This window comes from Lycorma delicatula, chromosome 8 (genome assembly GCF_047948215.1).
Source record: "Lycorma delicatula isolate Av1 chromosome 8, ASM4794821v1, whole genome shotgun sequence".
Lineage (NCBI taxonomy): Eukaryota > Metazoa > Arthropoda > Insecta > Hemiptera > Fulgoridae > Lycorma > Lycorma delicatula.
In genome coordinates, this window is record NC_134462.1 from 62,845,180 (window position 1) to 62,866,347 (window position 21,168).

A 21,168-nucleotide genomic window follows, 5' to 3' on the forward strand; every position below is an offset into this window, starting at 1 on the left:
ACAACTTTTTTTATAATATGTTTTTAATTGAATGAAAATTAATTAAACCAATGAAAAGCTGAAGTTAGCTTTTTAACTCAAAATAATTAATAAAAAAGTTCATTATAAGACTTTTTTTATGGTTATATACTCAAAAATTTAATTTTATGAATTTCTAGTTTTATCGCTCTCAGAATAAATTTTGGTTAATGTTTTTTTTTTTTAGTAATTTCATTTTTTCTATAATTAAAGCTATACAAAATCCCTCATCTGTAATTATATAAAAAAATATCAATTAATCATTGTTACACATTAATTTGATTATTAAACTTTTTATCTAGTATTGTTAGATTAAAATCATAAAAACCTTTTATTCAGCTTATATTATTATCTTATAATTCGTTAACTTTAATTGTGTAAAAAGTAAATTGTATAGAAAGTAAACATGTTAACTTTTAAAATGTGGATAATTATCTTTCACTTATCTCATGTCAGTGTATAAATTACCAAAACTTTGAGTGTAATATTTTTACTTATTCTGTGAAAGGAATTTCTAATTATTTGAATCTACTTAAATTCTCAAAATAACTGGTTCATCCAGATTTTTGAATATGTTTTGATTAAAAATATACCTTTTTTTCCTTTCACTTTCAAAGAAAATATTATTATTGAAATATTATTTCAAAGTTCTGCTTTTATTTAATTTTGATTTTTAACAAAGTTTTTTCGAATATCTTTTATAGTAACGAAAATTATAATCACAAAACTATTTTAATATAATAAATCATAATATGAATTATTTACATGGATTCATATATATATATATATATTTTTCTTACTGATATAATAATTACATGGCACATATATTATTACTATTAAATAATAATAATTTTCATTTATTTTATTAAAAGTTAATTAATTTATTTGTTTACAATCTGTTGTACTGATCATTGATATGTTTACAAATTATACACAGCTTTCAAGTTAGATTTTATAAATTATAATCTTTTTTTACATATGTAATTTATATATATAACTAATCAGCTGATTTTTAAAATATTGCTGTCGTTTTATTGCATGCACACACGCGCACACACCCGCACTCACTCGTATGTCATATTGCACGTCGCTTTTTTAAGCGTAGCTCATCTGTCAGTGTTGAGCAGCGAACTTCATCCTTTTCTGTTTTTGTCTTTGGTTACAAAACCAAACGCGAACCACATTTTTCTTTAGATCAAGTTTCTCGGCTATGGCGGCTATTTTTTCCCCCGATGGTCTCGGTTGTACGGCAAAGTACGCTTCCAATGAACGTTTCTCCGGTGCCGCTATGGACGTTCGTTTACGTTTTTTCTCTCCGGCCGGTAAAACACTTGGTGCATCTGGATCTCGTCGTTTATTTTTTGCCTGTGCTTCTGCTTCTTCTAACCATGCTTGTAGAATCGGTTTTAATGCTATCATATTGTTATGCGACAACGTCAACGATTCAAACCTGCAAATTGTTGATTGTGACAATGCTCCTACTCCAGGTAATTTCAAATTCGCCAGTGCCTGAAAACAAAAAGAAAATATATTATAAAACCTACGTTTATAAAAAAAGAATATAAATGTGTAATCTGAAGTCGTTATTAAATCTGATTTAAATTCTTTAGGCATGAATATTTGATCTTTTAACGTGACCGTTACAAAAAGGTTTAGGCCTTTTTATTTATACATATTTTTTCCTCGTTTGGCTGAATATATTAGTAAGTTTGATCTATACAATTATCCATTTATTTCTATTGTCGAGCTATAATAATTCCTTGTTTTTGAAAAAAAGGTACGGTATTTGATAAACGAAGAGGAGGTCTGTCAAATGCTTTGTAAAGAATGTTGTATTCTATGAATCTAAATCTTGAACGGTAAAAAAAATAATGTTATGAAATTTGCTTGTCATAAAAATTATGGAAAATGAAAGAGATAATGTATATATATATATATATATATAACATATATAATATAATAATGTTGAGAAAATAGTAGTACAAGTTGATAAAAATAATAAAGAGCAGAAATATCTTATTGAGGCATATCTTCCGTAGACATTTCTTCAGTAAAAATTAATTGAGGGAAAAAATAAAATAAAGGAGAGGAGAAAAAGAAGAACACTATAAGACGTTATGAGGGAAGAATTCTCGATGTAATGAAGAAAAATCGAGAAAAGAGATTCAGTTGAAACGTACCTTAAAAAAAGATTCACAACGAAGATGTAAAACAAGAAATAACTACTTCAAACGTGTAAGTTAGGTGATACTGTTTTACAATAGACCTCTCGATTCAGTAACTTGGGATTTGATAATAATTGTTATATCACGTCGTGGTAAATGATGTGATATATAAAAGTAAGTTTTGGGTAACATTGGGTAAAAAAATTATTCAGATTCAGGAGGATGGAGTGTGATTTCTTTGAAGAATAAAAAGAAGATACACCCTTAGAAAGTTTGATTTTTGTAACCATAAAATTACAAGAAGTAAAGTGTTAGTTATGAATTAAAAAAAAAGTGTTTATCTTATACCTTAAAATTCATTAATAAATTTAAATAATTTCCGCGTAATAGATCTCCTTTAAATTGGAAACATTTCAAAACCGAATCTCTCAAAAACGGTTAACAGTATTTTTATATATTCAATGAAAGTTTCGAATTCGAAATCAGTTATTATTTCATTACTTGAATTAGAGCTATTCTAATTTGTTTGTACGTGCTATTTGGTGAATTAATTTGGTCTAGTGGTGAACGCGTCTTCGCAAATCATCTGATTTCGTAGTCGAAAGTTCCAACGTTCAAATCCTAGTAAAGGCAATACTTTTATACGGATTTGAATACTACTAGATCGTGGATACCGGTGTTCTTTGGTGGTTGGGTTTCAATTAACTACACATCTCAGAAACGGTGGACCTGAGACTGTACAAGACTACACTTTACTTACGCTCATTCGTATAATTCTCATTCATCCTCTGAAGTAATACCTGACGGTGATTCCCGGATGCTAAACAGGAAAAACAGAAAAACAGGATAGGTATTTTGAAAAATGACTTGTATTTCAGGTAAGGTCATTTATAAACATTACGGCTGTGACGACTAATCGAAAGAGTAAAGAGATTTTTAATTTCTGGAAGATTTCATTCATATTGATTTTTCTTAGATAATATTTGAAACAGCGATCGCTTTCCTCATTTAATTGAATGTTCCTCATACAGCAATGTTCACTAATGATACTACCGGTACCTTTAGATCATCTCTCCATGTATTACTTATCAGGCTCCAAGGATAGAATACCGTAAAGATTAATCGATAATGAAATTGGAATTTAATAACTTTTATAATTTTACTTACGACTTAAGAAAAAAATACGAATCAAGTTTGATAAGTACCATACTTACTTTACCAACATCCGCTTGAGTGACACCTAATTTAATACGTCTCTGTTTAAAACGTTCAGCGAAGGCCTCTAACTCTCGCGGATCGGTGTCAGAGTCAGGATGTTGGACAATGGCGGGATGATGCGGAGCGTGATGGTGATGTCCCGGCGGACCGTGACCGGATAACGGACTACCGTGATGATGATGGTGGTGATGTCCTGGCATCATACTGTTCATAGCCGGCCCGTAGTGAAGTTGGGGCGCGTGTGCTCCTGCACCTTCACCCATAGGTGTTAGTGTTGTCATTGCGGACGATGATATCGGATCCAACATTTCCAATCCTTCCATACCATGATGGTGGCTCATCTATAGAAAGAGATTTCTTTCATTAATCTATATAAAAATTAAAAGAAATATCCTTGTTGAAAAATGGCATAAAAATTATATTTTAAAGAGTTTAAATTTGAATATAATTATTTTCCTGATAATTATGAGATATAAAAGTACCAATATTCAAAATTTTATGTTTTTGAATTTAAAATAAGATTAAATCCTCATACGGCATTTCAATATTAAAAAAAAATCAAGGTAATTTTCTGTATATGAGCGGAACATTGCAGTTTCATTTAATACCATATATGCGCGTACTATACGCATTCAAAACTAAATTTGACGTTTAATAGGTTGTAGTATGCAGCGAATATTTAATTTGAATGACTGAATTAGACTTTTATAGATATAAAAATATTCAATATATTTTTATTTACTATGTGAATAAATAACTATTATTTTCCTTTATATTTTCAATGATAAACTAGAAGATTTTTTCACGGTTATATAACTGTCGTAAAATTTTTAAAAGCACAAATTCCTAATGATCAATTTATAACTTTCAGCTGTATCTAAGGATAAAAAATAAAAAAACTTTAACAAATAAAGAAAATAATTTATGACTTTGTAAATATTTTACTGTTTACGTTTTATTTTAGAATCATGGTAAAATAAAAAGTTTATCGTGAAAAGTCAAATACTATTTATAGTATTTTATCAGAACATGGTTATTATATGTAAGTACAAAATTTTCACATTAATAATAATTATGATGGGTGAATTTTTTAGATTATTTCGGAATTAATTTATTAGAATGTTTATGAAGAACGGCATTAGGTACAATTAATTGTCATCTAAGAGAATATACTAGAAATAAGTGGAAATAATATTGGAATAATCTAATTATCATAAAAAAAAAAATTTAGTTTATCATAAAAAAAAAATAGAGCCAAAAATAATTGACCCATGTCAAAATACAGCATAAGCTTTACAAACTGTACGTAAGCTGCACGAACTATAAGCTCTTATTTAAGGCTTCGTGGAAGATTATAAGCAGATAAATAAATTGATCGACACGCTTGTACTACGCTAAAATTTATTAGTTTTCCTTAAGGCTTATAAAAGTCCAAGTAACTCTTCCTAGTGAAATCACAATAACATTGTTCTTTCTTTCTCTTTCAAAATATTTTTAAGTTTAAAACTTATTAATAAATAAGCTTAATATTTTTCTTTAATAAAATTTCCAACGTGAGAGAAAAAAGAAAACAGTGAAACTCGAGGTGTAAAAGATTTGTTAGGCAGGAATTCACACTTGTCCCTGTCCAATAAACGTTTAGTATATAAGGTGATTCTAAAACCGATTTGAACGTATGAGATAGAGGCATGAAGTACGACAAGGAAGAGAGCGTAACATTGAAATTATACAAGGTTTTCAGAATAAGTCGGCGAAGATCCATTGCAGAGGCGCTGTGGTTTGCACGGTACGAATAAATACAAGACTGTCTTGTACCTTATATTCACGAAGAGAACAAACGGTTCCGTTCAAATTTTAAACAGCGTTTAGATAATCATGTTGTCTTTCTAGCAGTTAATCTCCTAGACAAGGAGATTGTGAGTGCCCTGCATAGGTTGCTCTCACTAGAGAAATTATCATCAAGACCGAATCCCGGCTTCAGGGGTGGGTTCAGGAACGATATAGGTGAACTTGGATACCCCGCCCTAGGGGTTAGAGGCACGCAATGAAACGATCCTACCGGCGGGCTGACCTGTCGGACTTGACTTATGACCGGCGGACGGGGAGGTTCGTTTGAATAGACAATTCCCTGGGCTGTGCTTTAGTTTGGTGTGGATCCGGCCCGGGGGGTAAGGTGAAAAAAAATCTCCTATACAAAAGCGAGGATGTCCGGCGACTGAAACGCCTGCATGTGGTGGACTTGAGGAACGAGTGACTCTTAAGTTGGTTCAATAACACATATGTGATGATATATATATATCTTTCTAGCCTTGACGAGGAGCCTAACCTCTTTCCATTTATCTCCATGGAGTTGTAATATATATATATATTTTTTTTTTCTTGATGATATCACCACACAAGCTTGAAGGATGTGCGCGAGATATGGAAATAGAATCTTGTAGCGTGTGATAAATACTATGCCTGACTGGGATTCGAACCCGGGACCTCCGGATAAAAGGCCGAGACGCTACCACTCCGTCACGGAGATCAGCTGTTTGTTTGCTATTATTATTTGTTTGTATTTGCCCATTGTTTAATGTCGTTATACATTCGTTTTTTTTTTTCATTAGACCTTTGTGAATTCTTGTACCTGTGTGGTATAATTCAGTGCAAATGTGTTTATATATATTAACTTTATGTATTTATGTATGTACTTTGTTTATATTTTTATGTATATGTGCGTTTCAATAGAGGGTGTTTGTTGGAAACTGCTCATCATGTGCTTTTTGCAATATGATTTACTTGTGATTCGTTACTCGGAACCGTTTCTAAATAAACAAATTGTGAAGCAAAAGAACAATTTCAAACAATTTTAAGTCAAACTATAATTAGAATTCATTTGAATTATTATATTTCTTGCAATTTTAATTGCATTTATTGAAACTTGATAACTTATTAAATAATTAATTAATTTCGTATAATAAATCGGACTGTTAGCTATTAACAGTGTGTCAGTAATCGTCAGACAAACTGGTAATTACGGAACCAGTTTTTCATTTATTTTGGTGATTTATAGATTCCCAAAATTTTTGAATTTTATAAATATATAAACTAACGTAAGAGATCGTTCAACGCTAATGGAATAAGATAGTTTTAAAATAATACAATTTTTTTTTATATAAAATTTAATATACACAGATAGACTAAAAATTGTAAAATTTCATAAAACATATCTATTTTAATAATATATAAAATAAAATTATATTATAACGTTTTACTGGAATTCGCGTTTTTTTTAAAATACCAAACTAATAATTTGATTGATGAATATTTGTGCAAAAATGATCATTTCGTTTTTACCTTTGTGTTATTTTTATCGTTTTTTAAAAACGATTAATGAATATATTTAATATGTTACACTGAACAGCCCTAATGTTTTCGGTGATGTAATTTTACGTACATTGACATAATGCATTTTGTACTTCTACAAATAAAGAAGATAAATTATTTATTATCTATATCTTCAATGTAAATTTAATAAAATATGATGAAATAGAGGCCGTAGTTTTACATTTAATTTTTACGTCTTACCTGTAACATTTACGGTAAGTAAAAGAAGGTATTGTATTTATTGACCGTGTAGGTCCACGTTAATCTAATATCAGTTTCTTATGTAATTGTATTATACTTCTTTTAAAAAGGTATTATATTGATTCTTGATTCAATTATAGTATGTGTTATAAAAATACATTACTTTTAACTGTTACGACGTAAAGAAATTAATAGTTCAAAATTTAAATGTATAATATAAGCCTACGCTTAAAATTATATTATATAGTGTTTCCAAATATTTATGGAAGTATTTCTACAGAGGTAAACATAAATATAAACGTTCCTGTGGGATTAATTATGTGCTGCTATGTGTTTTCTTGCTTCATAGGCGCTTGAAAAACTGTTCTGTTATAGATCTATTCCAAAATAATAGCGTTTGATAGTTTGATTTCTGCAATATGAATAAACAGCATTGACCATGGATAATGTAACATACGAAAATTAAAAAAAAAATAGAATACAACAAAAAGACACAAATTATTTAATATAACACTAAAGTTAAAAATACAAATAAAATGGAAAAATGGAATAATAACATTGTAGTTTTATAATAAATATTCACACAGTAGCGTACATTTTCTATTAAAAAATTGGCTCAAAAATTGTAAATAAATAAAAATAACATTGGCTGAACAAGTGACTAAGATATATTCTTGATTGTCATTTTTTTTATTCATGACATTAAAGTCACATGCGAAAGAGTTCTGGCGGGAATTTGTTGGCAGTTTTTAACGGTTATAATCGACTGACTAACTGTCTTGCCATATTTCAACTACATGTACGTATGTTTGTGCCCCACAGGAACTATAAAATGTCGATACCAATTTTCAAAAATAAAACATATCAAATTCCCTTTCTTTTGTATTTATTAATATAATTTTATTATTAATTTCAGTATTTCTTAATTGTTAAAATTTCACTCTCCATAAAAAAGGATGATGCATGGGTTTGTTGTATGTGATTACATTTTTATTTTAGTTGTTATTGGTGCAGAGCGAACCAGTGGTGGTGGGTCGGGCGGCTGCGCGCAGCGCACGAACGATTCATTCAGTGGAATGATTTATACTCCTTGATGCGAACGATTTGTCTAAAATTATATTTGTGTTTTGAGGATAAAAAAGGAAAACATTGAAGTTAGAGCTGTGTTAAAAAAAATCACAACTCTTAACAGCTCAAAACGTTCAGAATTTTGAAAAAAAAGTTTTGCTTAAAAAGAAATTGGTAAAAGTTTTTCTAGTTGTTAGTACGCTAAATTGCTGAACATGATTTAGTTAGTTACATTGGCAAAAATATCAACAAAATTATGTGTAATAAAACATAAACCATGTTTCGCGGTGTGCCAATAGGTCCGCCTTTTTTCTAGTAATTTATAAATATATATATATATAACATATTATATATGTGTTTGTGTGTGTGTGGTTTTTGGTTGATGAATTAATTCACCACGGAAGCTTTAAAGCTTCAAACTGTACATGGGAATATGGAAATGGAATTTTCCAGTGTATGAAAAATGCCATTCCTTACCGGAATTCAAACCCGGGACCCCCGGATGAAAGGCTAAGACGCTACCACTTCATCACAGAGATTGGAAAAATTTCATTTAGTATTTAAGTTTAAAATCAGGCTCCTTTACACTTTACTTTGTTTTGAAATTAAAAATAATCATGTTTTCTAACTTTTTTGGTTACTGTGTTTTTGTTTGGATGAATAAAATATAATATATTAGTATTATTTGTGTAAAATACACTGCGAATTTCTTATTCGGATGAAGAACAGAGAAAATTAACTTAATCAGAATGGACATTTCTATAAATTAAAAAAAAATAAATACATAAAACTATATTGATAATAAAGTGTATTCAAATGCATATCATATACGTATATGTGTGTGTGTGTGTGTGTGTGTGTGTGTGTGTGTGTGTGTGTGTGCGCGCGCTTGAATAGAAGAGTATCATTGGTAGAGACTGCTATTAACTGGACATGAAATTATGCTTCATTTGATTTAATACAAAAAAAACTTGGCTATACTTAGCAAATTTCTGATCGTTATGTTTTAAAATTTCCTAACAAATTATTCAGTTAAGAAGACAGTCTGTGCAAAAAAAAAGATTTCTTTACGCTGGAACTATTTTTCTGTTTTGGAATTTCAGCGGTTAAGTGGGCGATTTCTACTTTATTTGGGTTCTCAAAGTTAGTGTTTGAGAAAATGAGATATCTTTTCAAAACTTTTCTTACAATAAAATGGTTACAATTTTACCTAATAAACAAAAAAAAAGTTTTATACCTACTAATAAAAAATGCATACGAATATATAAATATATATATATATATATATATATATATATATATATATATATATATATGTATATTATAATATATATAATAAATATATTTATATATACTCTAAAATTACGTTTTTTACCTCAAATTTTATTAAAATATCTTTCAATTCTTTTTGAGACGTGAATGTTTTCAGACATATAGGCAGAACGCTCTCTCTCTCTCTCTCTCTCTCTGTATATATATATATATATATATATATATATATAAAAGCAACTAAATATAACTTAAAGCAACTAGTTCTGTCTGACTGACTGAATTATCAACGTCCAGCAAAACTATTGAGGTTAGATTGTTGAAAGTTTGTTTACATGTTATTTTTACGACGTAAAAGCACACTAAAAAAGGATTTTTTTAAATTCGGAGGGTTAAAATCGATTATGAATTTTGTGAGATCCGGCTATATTTTTAATTTATCGGTAATAAATGAAGATATCAACTTGATTTTTGCTGTGTTTAATTTTCATATGATTATCTAAAAATTAATTTTTAGATTTTTTTAAATTCTATCTTGAAAGGGGAGAAGAAAGGTAAAAGAATTTGAACAATGATTAAAAGTTTTTCTCATTTTCAACTACACTAAACGAGAGTTTGGGGTTTGCAATTGCTCTTAAGATAAACATCGAAAAACCATTCGGGTTTTTTTTTAAGTTTGATTTTTTTAAAGGGTGCGACGGTTTACGGGGCGCGGCGGCTCAACCAACACAGCTACAGCCACTGTTACTGTATGTGCGACACGATTGGCTGCTCCTGTCTCCGGTTGTTATTTGACTAAAAAACATAAAATAAAAATAAAATTGACCGTGATGGGAAACGCAAGTAACCATATAGAGCGGGCGAAGGCGTGATGGGGATGCTAGTATTTATATATATATATATATAAAATATTCATGTGAGGAATACCACCAAAATATTGGACAAATATTTTTTATATATACAATATTTAATTTAAAACAAGTTTTGAATTTTATTGAAATGTAAGCCATAACCCGGATTATACTTGTATTCCACTAACGTTTAATAAATACTTGATTATATTTGGTTAATTTTTTCTTTCATATCTTTTCTTTCTTTTTTGAAATATACTTCTGAAAAAATTTGTTTTCGTTCTTAAGGTATAGAAACCGTCTGAAAGGTTTTCGTATTTTAAAATGATAAGCATTCTATTGCTATAATTTTTTCATGTAATAATATTCCTTGTGGTTGTCCGCTTTCAAACAGAAAAAAAGTAAATTTTAGGTTTTTCCGATATAATCTTTTTCAATAATGTTATAATTATTTATTGTATCCTCTTGTTAAATAAAGGATTTAACAGTATTAAAGGATTTGGTGTCCTATAATTTTAGATTGCTTATTAAATCGGGAAAGGGTTGTTTTCAAATTGTAATTGAATGGGATGATTATTCGTTATGAATTAGTATAACGTATTCCCGTATAATGAACACCGAGTTACAAATGGGATGGCGAAAGATACGGTGGAGAGGTGAAATGGAATTTGTAGGAGAGAGATAGAGTGAAAAGGCGTGCGAGAGAAACAGAAGGGATCGTCGGGGGCCCATGATTCACCCGGTTCCCTATCGCGCTCCCAGCGGCCAAATATTTCATCATTACGACGGTCGATCCCATTGACATCCCTGTAAAGTGGTCATTTGAAGGATGGAGAATAACAATTTAAGGTCTCGCGTACGTATAATAGTGGAATGGAAACGCATGGGCGGGTCACCTTCATTTATCTTTGCCTCTAGGGAAACATAATCTAGCTTTATGTGTATGTGTGTATGTGTATATATATTCTTCAGCTGTATATTCCCTCGAATACACGCATTGCACATTGTGTACATTAACTGTTGTTATTTTCGGTGTTCGTGTTACTTAATGTCACTTTTACTGTGAATTATGTGCTTTCGATGAAGAAGATTTCAAATACACTGACGACTGTACATGCACGGTCACACGCTACCCATTCTCTTACATACGTAAAATTTCTTATAATATCGTGTAAATTCATAAAATTTGATTACGGGTTATTGTAAAAATTTTTAAAAAATTCACATAAAAGAAAAGATTTTTTGTCTGACATTCCTTTTTAAATTAAATCAAAACATGAAATATTTATTAAAAGAAAGAAGACAGTTAAAATCATATGATTTCTGATGGGAAAATTATTCATCCGTTAAACCGTGCTTAGATGGCTTTAAAAATAGGTTACAGTTTTTTCAACTTTTTTTTTTAGAAATAGTTTAATATTATTATCAGTTATAAAAATTCAAAATTTTTTATAGTTCAAAAACCATATTTATTTACATATTAAAAGTCCTTTAACAAAAAGTGATTTTCATAATATCTTTGATTTTTTAATCTTTGTGATTTTTTAATATTCTTAGTAATTTAAAAATATTTTTTAGATTAATATTACGATATACTTTTAATTATATCTTAATATCTGTTACTGAATTACATTTATTTATAGTTCATTGAATTTATTTTCGTTAATATTTCATACATTCTGGCTAAGTTATAATTATTAAAAATTAATTTTTGATAGATAATTCCAGTTAAGAAATCTTTTTTTTTGCATAATTTAAAAAAAAAAATACTAACACAATATTTAATTAATATGTATAAAGTTCATTATTCATACAAAAAAGAGTACGTGAATTTTCTTCTATTCATACCTTATTTATACGGTTATGATATTTGTAAAGCTTTTAAAATACAGTAGGAACCAGTAGGAATTACTTTCTCTGAGAGTAATGGTATACATCCATTGGATGTATACCATTGGATGGATGTATAGTATACATCCATCCTTAAGGTGTATACATGAATGAAGTTATTACTCGAATATATTATACTGAATCTCAGTTTAAGTTAGGGAACCTTGCGTGGTGATGAGATAAAGTATGTTCGTTTCATCTACCCTTCATTAGTAATACATACATTGGATGCTTGCTATTGTTAAGCAAATTTGAATATTTTTTAAGCTATTCTGATGTTTGTAGAAGTTATTTGTGATTGGCGTAAGGTTGCCTACAATTATGACGATTATGACAACTAACTTAAAAAAATACATTTTTAAATGTTCCACTTAATAAATTTTAATATTTTTGATTGAGAGGAAATAACATTTTTAGTCAAATAAATAGAAATTGAACACAATTTTATAAATTTAATTTAATTATTGGACATTGAAATTACAGTAACTATAGCCATAAATAGGATCGTGTAGGAACAACATTAAAAGTACCATTTTTTAATATAAATAATTAGTTTTATGATGTTTTGTGATACATCAATTAAACAACTTATAAATTATCACTTAATGATTAAAACTTACGGATATCAATTCAAATAAACTAATTAAAATTAATTAAATACTACGTGAATAAATTAAAATGACATAATTTTAACCTAAATTTAAATAAATTAACTATAAAATTTACATAAGTGCATTGTTTTTGTGTAAGGTGTATTATCACAAATCAAATAAAAGTAATCTATCTATTTATGTGTATGAAATATTAATAATCCTGTACATTCAAGACTAATGTATATAACAATTTTTAGTTTAAAAATTGTAAAGAAAAAGTTTTAAAAGAAAAAGAGTAAAACTTTGTACTACTGAAAAATACTGTTTAGGTAGATTTTTTAAAATTTAAATGTAGGGGAAAATCATTTAAATAATTAAATAAACAAAAAAAAAATAAATAAAATATACTTTTTTTATTTAAGATTTTTCTGCCTCATTATAAGATGTAATTTCATTAGGACGTAATCTCTTTTTGCAGTAGATGTTATTCTGACTGGTCAACCATACTTAAAATAGTGCTGTTTGTTTAAACTGAAGAACGTTAGTACAGCAATAATACGCGAATTTAAATCTAGTTAATTACGTAACTAAATATTTAATAATAACTAAATTTACAAATATGTTCAATAGAGATATAAAAAATCTGACCTAGTTGTTAGTGTCTATTTTTGTTACTAATTCAACCGATAGATAATTGACGTCAACTTTTACTTTTATATAATAAATTCAATAAACTAACTTCTTTGATTTATTCTAAAACTCTTTCATGCAAATAATTCTTCACTTGTTTTTCCTAAAATGGAATTTTTACATCAAATTAAGCTTATAGAAAGAATTTTACAAGATAAAATTATGGAAATATCTTTCACTTTACTAGTATGTGTAATTAATAAATAAATAAGACATATTAATAAATTATAATTTGCAAATTTAATTTTTTTTAATGTAAATTGTAAACGATATAAGAAATAGTTCTGTCTCAAAATAAATTTAAGTTTCATATTAAATGATATTAAGCTAAATATTAGCTTTAGGATTTACATTAAATCGTAATTGCGTTTTAATAAATGGAGATCCAAAAAAAAAAACGGGAAAAAAGGGAAATCCTGTTCAAATCTATAAATCTAAAAGTAAAACATAAAATAGAAGACAAAGAAAATATGTAATTGCACTGTTTATTTGATGGTTTGTTATTGTTAAAAAAAAAATACAATACTACCAAGTCATATTTTGGAAGACAAAATTAATACTTATAATCAAAAATAAAAACAGCGAATTCTACATAAGCATAGGAAAAAGGAATTTATGAAATCCAATATCCATAAAATCAAATTTTTTTTAGTTTGTGAGTTCTTTTGATCATATTTTTATTACTTTAATTTAAATAATGGTCCGAAATAAATTATAGAAACATTAAAATATTAAAAATGAAAACCCTTCACGGTTTTAAATAAGATTTACCTATTATAACAACTTTTTTATTTATTAAATAACGCATTATTTTATTTATTAATAAATGTTTACCTTCCGTCTTCTTTAGATTGCTTAAATTCTCATTACAAATGAATTTTTACATTTCTTTGTAAATTGAGGACCATCTGGTTACAATTAATTGAAGTATGATAAATGAGGAACAACAGAAAACATGGATTGCTTATTTATTTGCATTTTATATGGGTAAACACAGGTAGAAGGAAAAACTTGTGTAGGCAGGCCACGTTTGGAATATGTAAAACAAATTGTTAGGGATGTAGGATGTAGAGGGTATACTGAAATGAAACGACTAGCACTAGATAGGGAATCTTGGAGAGCTGCATCAAACCAGTCAAATGACTGAAGACAAGAAAAAAAAATGGGTAAACATTTTTATTACGTAATTTTTAATTTAGTAGAAAGAAAATTAATGTTTTATTTATTATGATTGTACTTTTACGCCTTTTTTCAAGAGATCTTTCTAAAAATAATGGAAGCGATTTAATATTATTTTATTCTTTAACGGCCTGCTTCTCTAAAAACTAAAACTAATCTAATCTTTTTTTTTACAACCAGTTTATATTAACATCCTTTCGGCCGCATGTGATTCATTAATGTTTTAAACAAAAAATATTATCGGCTATTTAATTCTGTTCGATTGGAAACGTACATTTTCATTAACTTATTAAATACAAAGAAATGCTATGCTAAATGATTACTGAAAAATCAAGAAAAACGCTTAAAGACCGTTTACGAATAAAGTGAAATAAAATTTGATGTCCATTTTGGCTGCTATTTAATTAATATCAGTATATAATAAAAATAAATATATAAAAACTGATTATGAAGAAATTAATAAACGGTACATTTGAAACACAACTATATGATTATTTCTACCAATCTTTGTTTGTTTTCTCAACCAATTTTCCAGCTACTGCCGGGGTCGGGTATGTGTGTGCGAGCGCGCGTGTGTATGTAAGCAAATGTAATTATCGCTACCGGCTTGCCAGGGCTAACGTAACTGCAGACGTAATGTAATATAAGTGTAAATGTACCGGTAAACATGGAACACACTCAGGTCGACCACTCTTGGGACGTATGGTTAATTGAAACCCAACCGCCAAAGAACACCGGTATTCACCACAGTCTAGCATTCAAATCCATATAAAAGCAACTGCCTTTACAATAACTCGAAGCTTAGAACTTTCGTCTTCGAAAATCAGTTGATTTTGTGATGACAAGTTTAACCGCTAGGCTAATTCCACTAGACTACCTTTCTTTCTTCTTTTTCTGTTTAGCTAGCCTCCGGAACCACCGTAAGGTATTGCTTCAGAGGATGAATGAGGATGATGTGTATAAATCTAAATGAAGTGTAGTGTTTAATTGAAATCCAACCACCAAAGAACACTGGTATCCACGATCTAGAATTTAAATCGGTATAAAAGTTACTGTCTTTTTTAGGATTTGACTTCAGAATTGTCGACTTCGAAATCAGCTGATTTGCGATGACGAGTTCACCACTATACGAACCCGGTGGATTACAATAGAATACTCTGAATAAAAAAATAAAAAAAAAACAACTGTTGATCAAAGAGTAGAAATTGTCGTTTCAGGATATTCCAATGGAAGCGAAAAGTTAGATCAGAGAGTCTCAAGAAACGAAAAAATCTAGTTTTGAAATCAGTTTAAAACGTAAACTGTATTAAGAGTAACGTTGTTCAGGCTTTTTAGTCAATTTTATGTGTTTAATTAGTATTGCCTAAATCATTATTTCTTAATTTTTGTTTAAAATCGTTTTTATTTTTACGAATTTTTGTTAATTTATTATAAATATTTCTTCATTATTATCTTTTTAAAATTACTTATTTCTGTTTTTAATAATAAATTATTGATTGGTGATAATGAAAAATGGAAATACCCATCTAGTCTTAGATTTAAACTATATCATTTAAAACCAATTTATGATCGCTCTCTTGTTTTCTAATTTATTATTAAATATTAAAATATGTATTTTCATTCCAAAAAATAGAGATTTTAATTTTTGGAAAATTTTATAAATTTCAACCATTTAGTGAAGAAATGTTTTTTAAACTTAATCTTGCAATAATTATTTTTGGATCTATGTATAATAGAAAGATTCGTATGAAAATCTTTCTATACTCTATAGATTTATTTATTTAATAATCTTGTTACCAATTTATGAGAATTTTTGAGTGAAAATTTGGGAATAATCGAATGTTTTTGTGAATTAACCTTAACTGATTTACTTTGTTTGTTAATGAAAAATATTATTGTATAAAGGGTCAGTACAACAAAACCATGCAATATAATATAGTCAGCCTATATTAGTCTATTAAAAAAAAAAAAATCATCTAATTTGTTTGATAAACTATCATGCATTATGATAATTATATTTTTTTTTTTACTGTTGTCATGCAATACAGCTACAGTAAAATTCCTGTTTAATATTTCTCGTTTAATCTCAAAAAAAAAAAAATCTGAAAAATGGTAAAAGGCAAATAAACATTATTGGCATGCAGTAATTTGGGTGGGAAATAATTAATCAGACTAATAATTTAAAAAAATATATATAATTTCTGTATGTAAATTTTATTATCAATTTAAGTAATTTTTAAGTTAACTTTATTCATTTTTTTGTTTGTTTTTTTTTGACGTACGTAAAGTGATGCTTGACAGTGTCGCAGATTGGAGTCACGTTCTTGCCTCACCTGGTGGGGTCTTGTGTTTGGTGGGCCAGGATGCGGCGCTCCCATACCGTGGTGATACATCATATCATGTTTGAGCTGGGGAAGCCCTGGTGTGGGGTTGCCCTGATGTTTGCCAATATCAACTGCAGCCAATGCCTCTGCTCTGCTGAGTAAACCATCGTTCAGACCCGTAAATAAATCCCCCTATCAACAGCAAGAATAAAAACAGTATCTATTAATAAATTATTATGTATGTGGTTATTTGCAAGCAGTAATGTTTATTTAAAAAATAAATATTATGAATTGAAGAAAGTTGATAATATTTGCTTTAAAATCAAATTCTCTTTTATATGAAACAAAATAAAAGATAGTAATTTGGCATTACTGATTTTGGCGTAGGTTCAATATATATTAAACATATTGGTATCTTCTGGAAAATCGTATGATATAGCCAGGAAGAGGCCGTTACGGTAAAACGTCTTATCTGTACATTTTTCTCAGGATTTTTGGATAAAGCTACCTCGGTTTCTTTTATAAGTCTAATAAATCTTCAGATTTATATTCGTGTACTTTTCAAAGTTTTTGTCCTTATTAAAATCAGTAATCAACAACCAATCAGTAATTTACACTTATTTTTAAATTTCTGGGATAATTTGATAGGGCCTAAGTAACACATCTAGTTTGAAAAAAATTAAAATTTATAAAATACAGATAGATTAAAAAAAGTTTCAATTCTTATAGTTTTTAAATCCGGCACCATATTAAAAAAACAACCAGTTATATACTAAATCTTAATTTGAATCCGATTTCAAAAAGTCTAACTATAAGAATTAAAAAAATATTATTTTTTAAGGCTTTTTTTAAAGTTGGGGATTAATTTGATTTTTTTTTACTTTTATGTAAAGTATGAGTAGATTGTGAAGTATGCAAAAAAAATTCTGCCAGTATGAAAAAAAAAAATTCAGTGATTTTTATGTCAAAAAAACAACATGATTTTTATATAAACCACTGTCAGGAAACGCAAAGGTTTTTGACAAATATATGAAAAGGGATGAGAAATGACGTAAATAGATTTCTACCGAGTATGAGATAACTCTGGTATGCAGAAATATGTATTACTTTATTTACGATAAATTTTTGAAATAATTTTCTTGAATTTTCACGTATAACTTATGAGTATCTTATGATATCAGGCCAACTTACCATTATTTTATAACTATGATGGAAAATTATAAGTTAAATAATCTTTTATCATTTAAACGAACAACGTAATTTTTCTTTTAATAAATTATTCTTTTTAAAATATCTGATTACGGAATACCATGGTAATTTCTATAAATAAAAAAAATATATATAAGTTTATCGAAATTGTTGTGTTTGATAAAAAATAAGGTTGAATATACATAAAAATGAAAATACGGGTTGATTGAGAACCTCCTGCGTGTTTTTAGGTAGATTTCATAAAAAGGCTACCTATTGTAATGAGTACCATGATTCGACTTCACGAAAATTTCGAAATGTCTTTGCGTTTCACATTCCCCAGACCCCAAAACCACCGTCAGTTCAAAAGTTTATATATATATTTCACTTTCTTGTGGACGTGATAACTACCTTAATTTTTGGCCAGTTACATTCAAATTGTTCCTTAAAAATGACTTGTCCCAAAATCTCAGTCGAGTTCGTTAACGGCCAAAATCGGACCATGGGGGTGAAAATGGGGGGGGGGGCTTTTTCGAAAAAATAAAATATCGCTACAACTTTCTTATTAAGTAAAATATCGAATTCTTTTAAGTTCCTATTATTGATTGGATAAGAGCCTGAAACTTATTATAAGTAATTTTTTTTTATATCACCAACCATTAGCACAGGGGGTTGAAAAAATAGGGTTTCGATGAAAAACAAATCATATCTCCCTTAATAGGCACAGTATCGAATCGGTTTAAAGGGATAATTAGTCCTCTAAAAATTACCTAAAACTTTTGTCGGTGACAATTTTTGATATGACCAACCATTACGGCAAGGGATAATAAAAACATTGCTGGAATTGTAAGTAGTTGGGGCTTGTCGTATGCTAAACATTTGAAACTTTTTTCACATGCAACCATTGTCGTATTGAGTAAATTTGATGTTTCTCTTAACTTTAAGGTGGAAATCTTTTTTATCCCCTACTTAGCACCGATGAAATCTACCTCCTCCGCCTTCCGAATGCCGAAAGGGATTTTTATAGATTGCAATTTTTCGAATAAAAGACTAATTGATGTAGGGGGTTTGTTTCGATTCCCGGTAAAAATTCTATATTCAAAAAAAAAAAAGTTTTAATTATTTAAAAAGGAATAATAGTATTTTACTGAGTAGTTAATCAGTCAGTATTGATGCTATGAAAACCATCTGGTAAATGATTCAATATTTTTATATTTTTATTATATTACGAATATTATTTATTTATTGTTGAATTAAACCTGATAAACAGCCAGGAGGAATATGTATCATACTCTCTTTTGAAAGTTTTTTGCGATTTTGCAAAACTTTTTTTGCAACTATGTTATTTTTTAATTATTAACAAATATACCTAAGAAAGATATGACCTTAATTAGGCGAAATCTCGTGATACTGATGGCATTGTTCTACAGCCTCACCCCCGTTGACCTTTTACGTTGAAAATTTAACGTCATCAATGTCCCCCATATAGAGAAATAATCTGACCAAGTTTGGTAAAAACCGGTTCAGTAGTTCTTGAGATATAAGGTGATTTAGAGGCCAACATCGAACAGAAGAACATACGTACATTAACATCCGAAAAATTTCCATCCAGTTTTTTGGGTTCCTTAGGTGTCAAAATTCAAAATCCGGTGAAAACCGCATATACCCTAATTGGAACGATTAGGGTATTTTCTCTTCTAGACGTATAGCTCTGCTACAGCGCTATCTAGACGGGAAAGTAAAAATTGAAGTTTGAAAATTTTAAATTTTATACTAAAACATAAATTTAGGAATTTTGTAGCGTATTATGCAACGGAAAGGACATCCAAATCATCTAATCTCGTTTGTGTAGAGCTTATTTGATGATACTGCGATTTATGTTATAATGAAAAGTGACTCGATCACTGGAATTCTAACTAATAAAGGTGTAAAACAGGGATTATTTTTGTTTCCAACTCTTTTTATTATTTATATATAGCTGGATACTTATATAACTACTTATTATATTGTTAATATTATTGTAACAATATATATTATTGTATATATTGTTTCTCTTTTGTATGCAGATAATAAGGTTATGATTGTTGATAACGAAGATAATCTACAAAGATCTATTTTAAGTTGCAAACAGACTTTTGCTGATTACAGAATAAAAATAACAGTTGATAATTCAAAGACGATGACCATTTTGGGTCGGCATCCTGTTAGGTCTAACATAATAAATGACGTCGTTGTTGAAAAAGTATCGAATTTTAATTATCTTGGTTGTGACGTGGCCTATTTAAAGAATAATGATACTGGTAACAAATTAAACAAGTTTGTAGTGTTATATACAAAGCGTTAAAAAATAAAACAAGGTGGGAAACGAGAATAAAAATTCTATAAGACAATGGACATATATGTCTTGAAATGCGGAAGGGAAACGTAGGTTGCAACGGCGCGGGAAAAATCTTAATATTTACTGCAGAAATAATTTTTCTGAAAGCGACGGTTTGTACAAGATTGGATCGATATAGAAATGAGTTACAAGTGACCTGATAACTTGATGATATAAAATTATGCAAGTCTAACTGGTGTAGGCATAATGATAGAAGAACGACTACCAGTCAGACTACAAAAATTATATACGGTTTAGCAGACGAGATAGAGGTAGACCGTTACATAGATGGGTGCCGGACTAGACTTTATAGTCTAACCGTGTTTGGAAAAAGACGAAGAATATAAATATTATTTAAGTATTTTTTAAGATGTATTTAATTAACAATTAAAGTAACAGGACAACTTTAGTTCTTGCTCAGATTTATGACCATTAATAAAATGGTTAGGATTCTAAAAAGCGGAACAAATTAAATACAGCCTATAAACTCATATCATTAAACCGATCGTAATTAAAAAAAAAAAAAAAAAATGTTATTGTTTGTCGAAGCTTATCTTTGTTATAATATAATTTTATATTTCAATTTTACATCGGCAGAGCGTTGTGATGCTCCTGAAAACAATCTGTTATGATTTTACTAATATAATTGTCACATAAATATTTTTTAATTGTTTGTACATGTAATAGAGTAATTAATTAATTATTTTGCTTCCCCGTATAGCCTACTCATTTATATTTGTATTGATGATTTTTTTCTTTTTTGTACAA

At 28.6% G+C, this 21,168-nt stretch overlaps 1 protein-coding gene across 1 annotated transcript in view; it reads right to left on the reverse strand.

The window, feature by feature from the left end:
• Positions 1-1,131: 1,131 nt before the first annotated feature.
• Positions 1,132-21,168, reverse strand: part of LOC142328915 (inhibitory POU protein-like) — a 184,738-nt gene continuing 164,701 nt past the window's right edge. Inside the window, exons 3-5 of the mRNA XM_075373081.1 lie at positions 16,845-17,027; positions 3,398-3,742; positions 1,132-1,527 (exon numbers count right to left, since the gene is read on the reverse strand). Coding sequence (XP_075229196.1) covers positions 1,132-1,527; positions 3,398-3,742; positions 16,845-17,027 — 924 coding nt within the window. The remainder of the gene's footprint in view (positions 1,528-3,397; positions 3,743-16,844; positions 17,028-21,168) is intronic.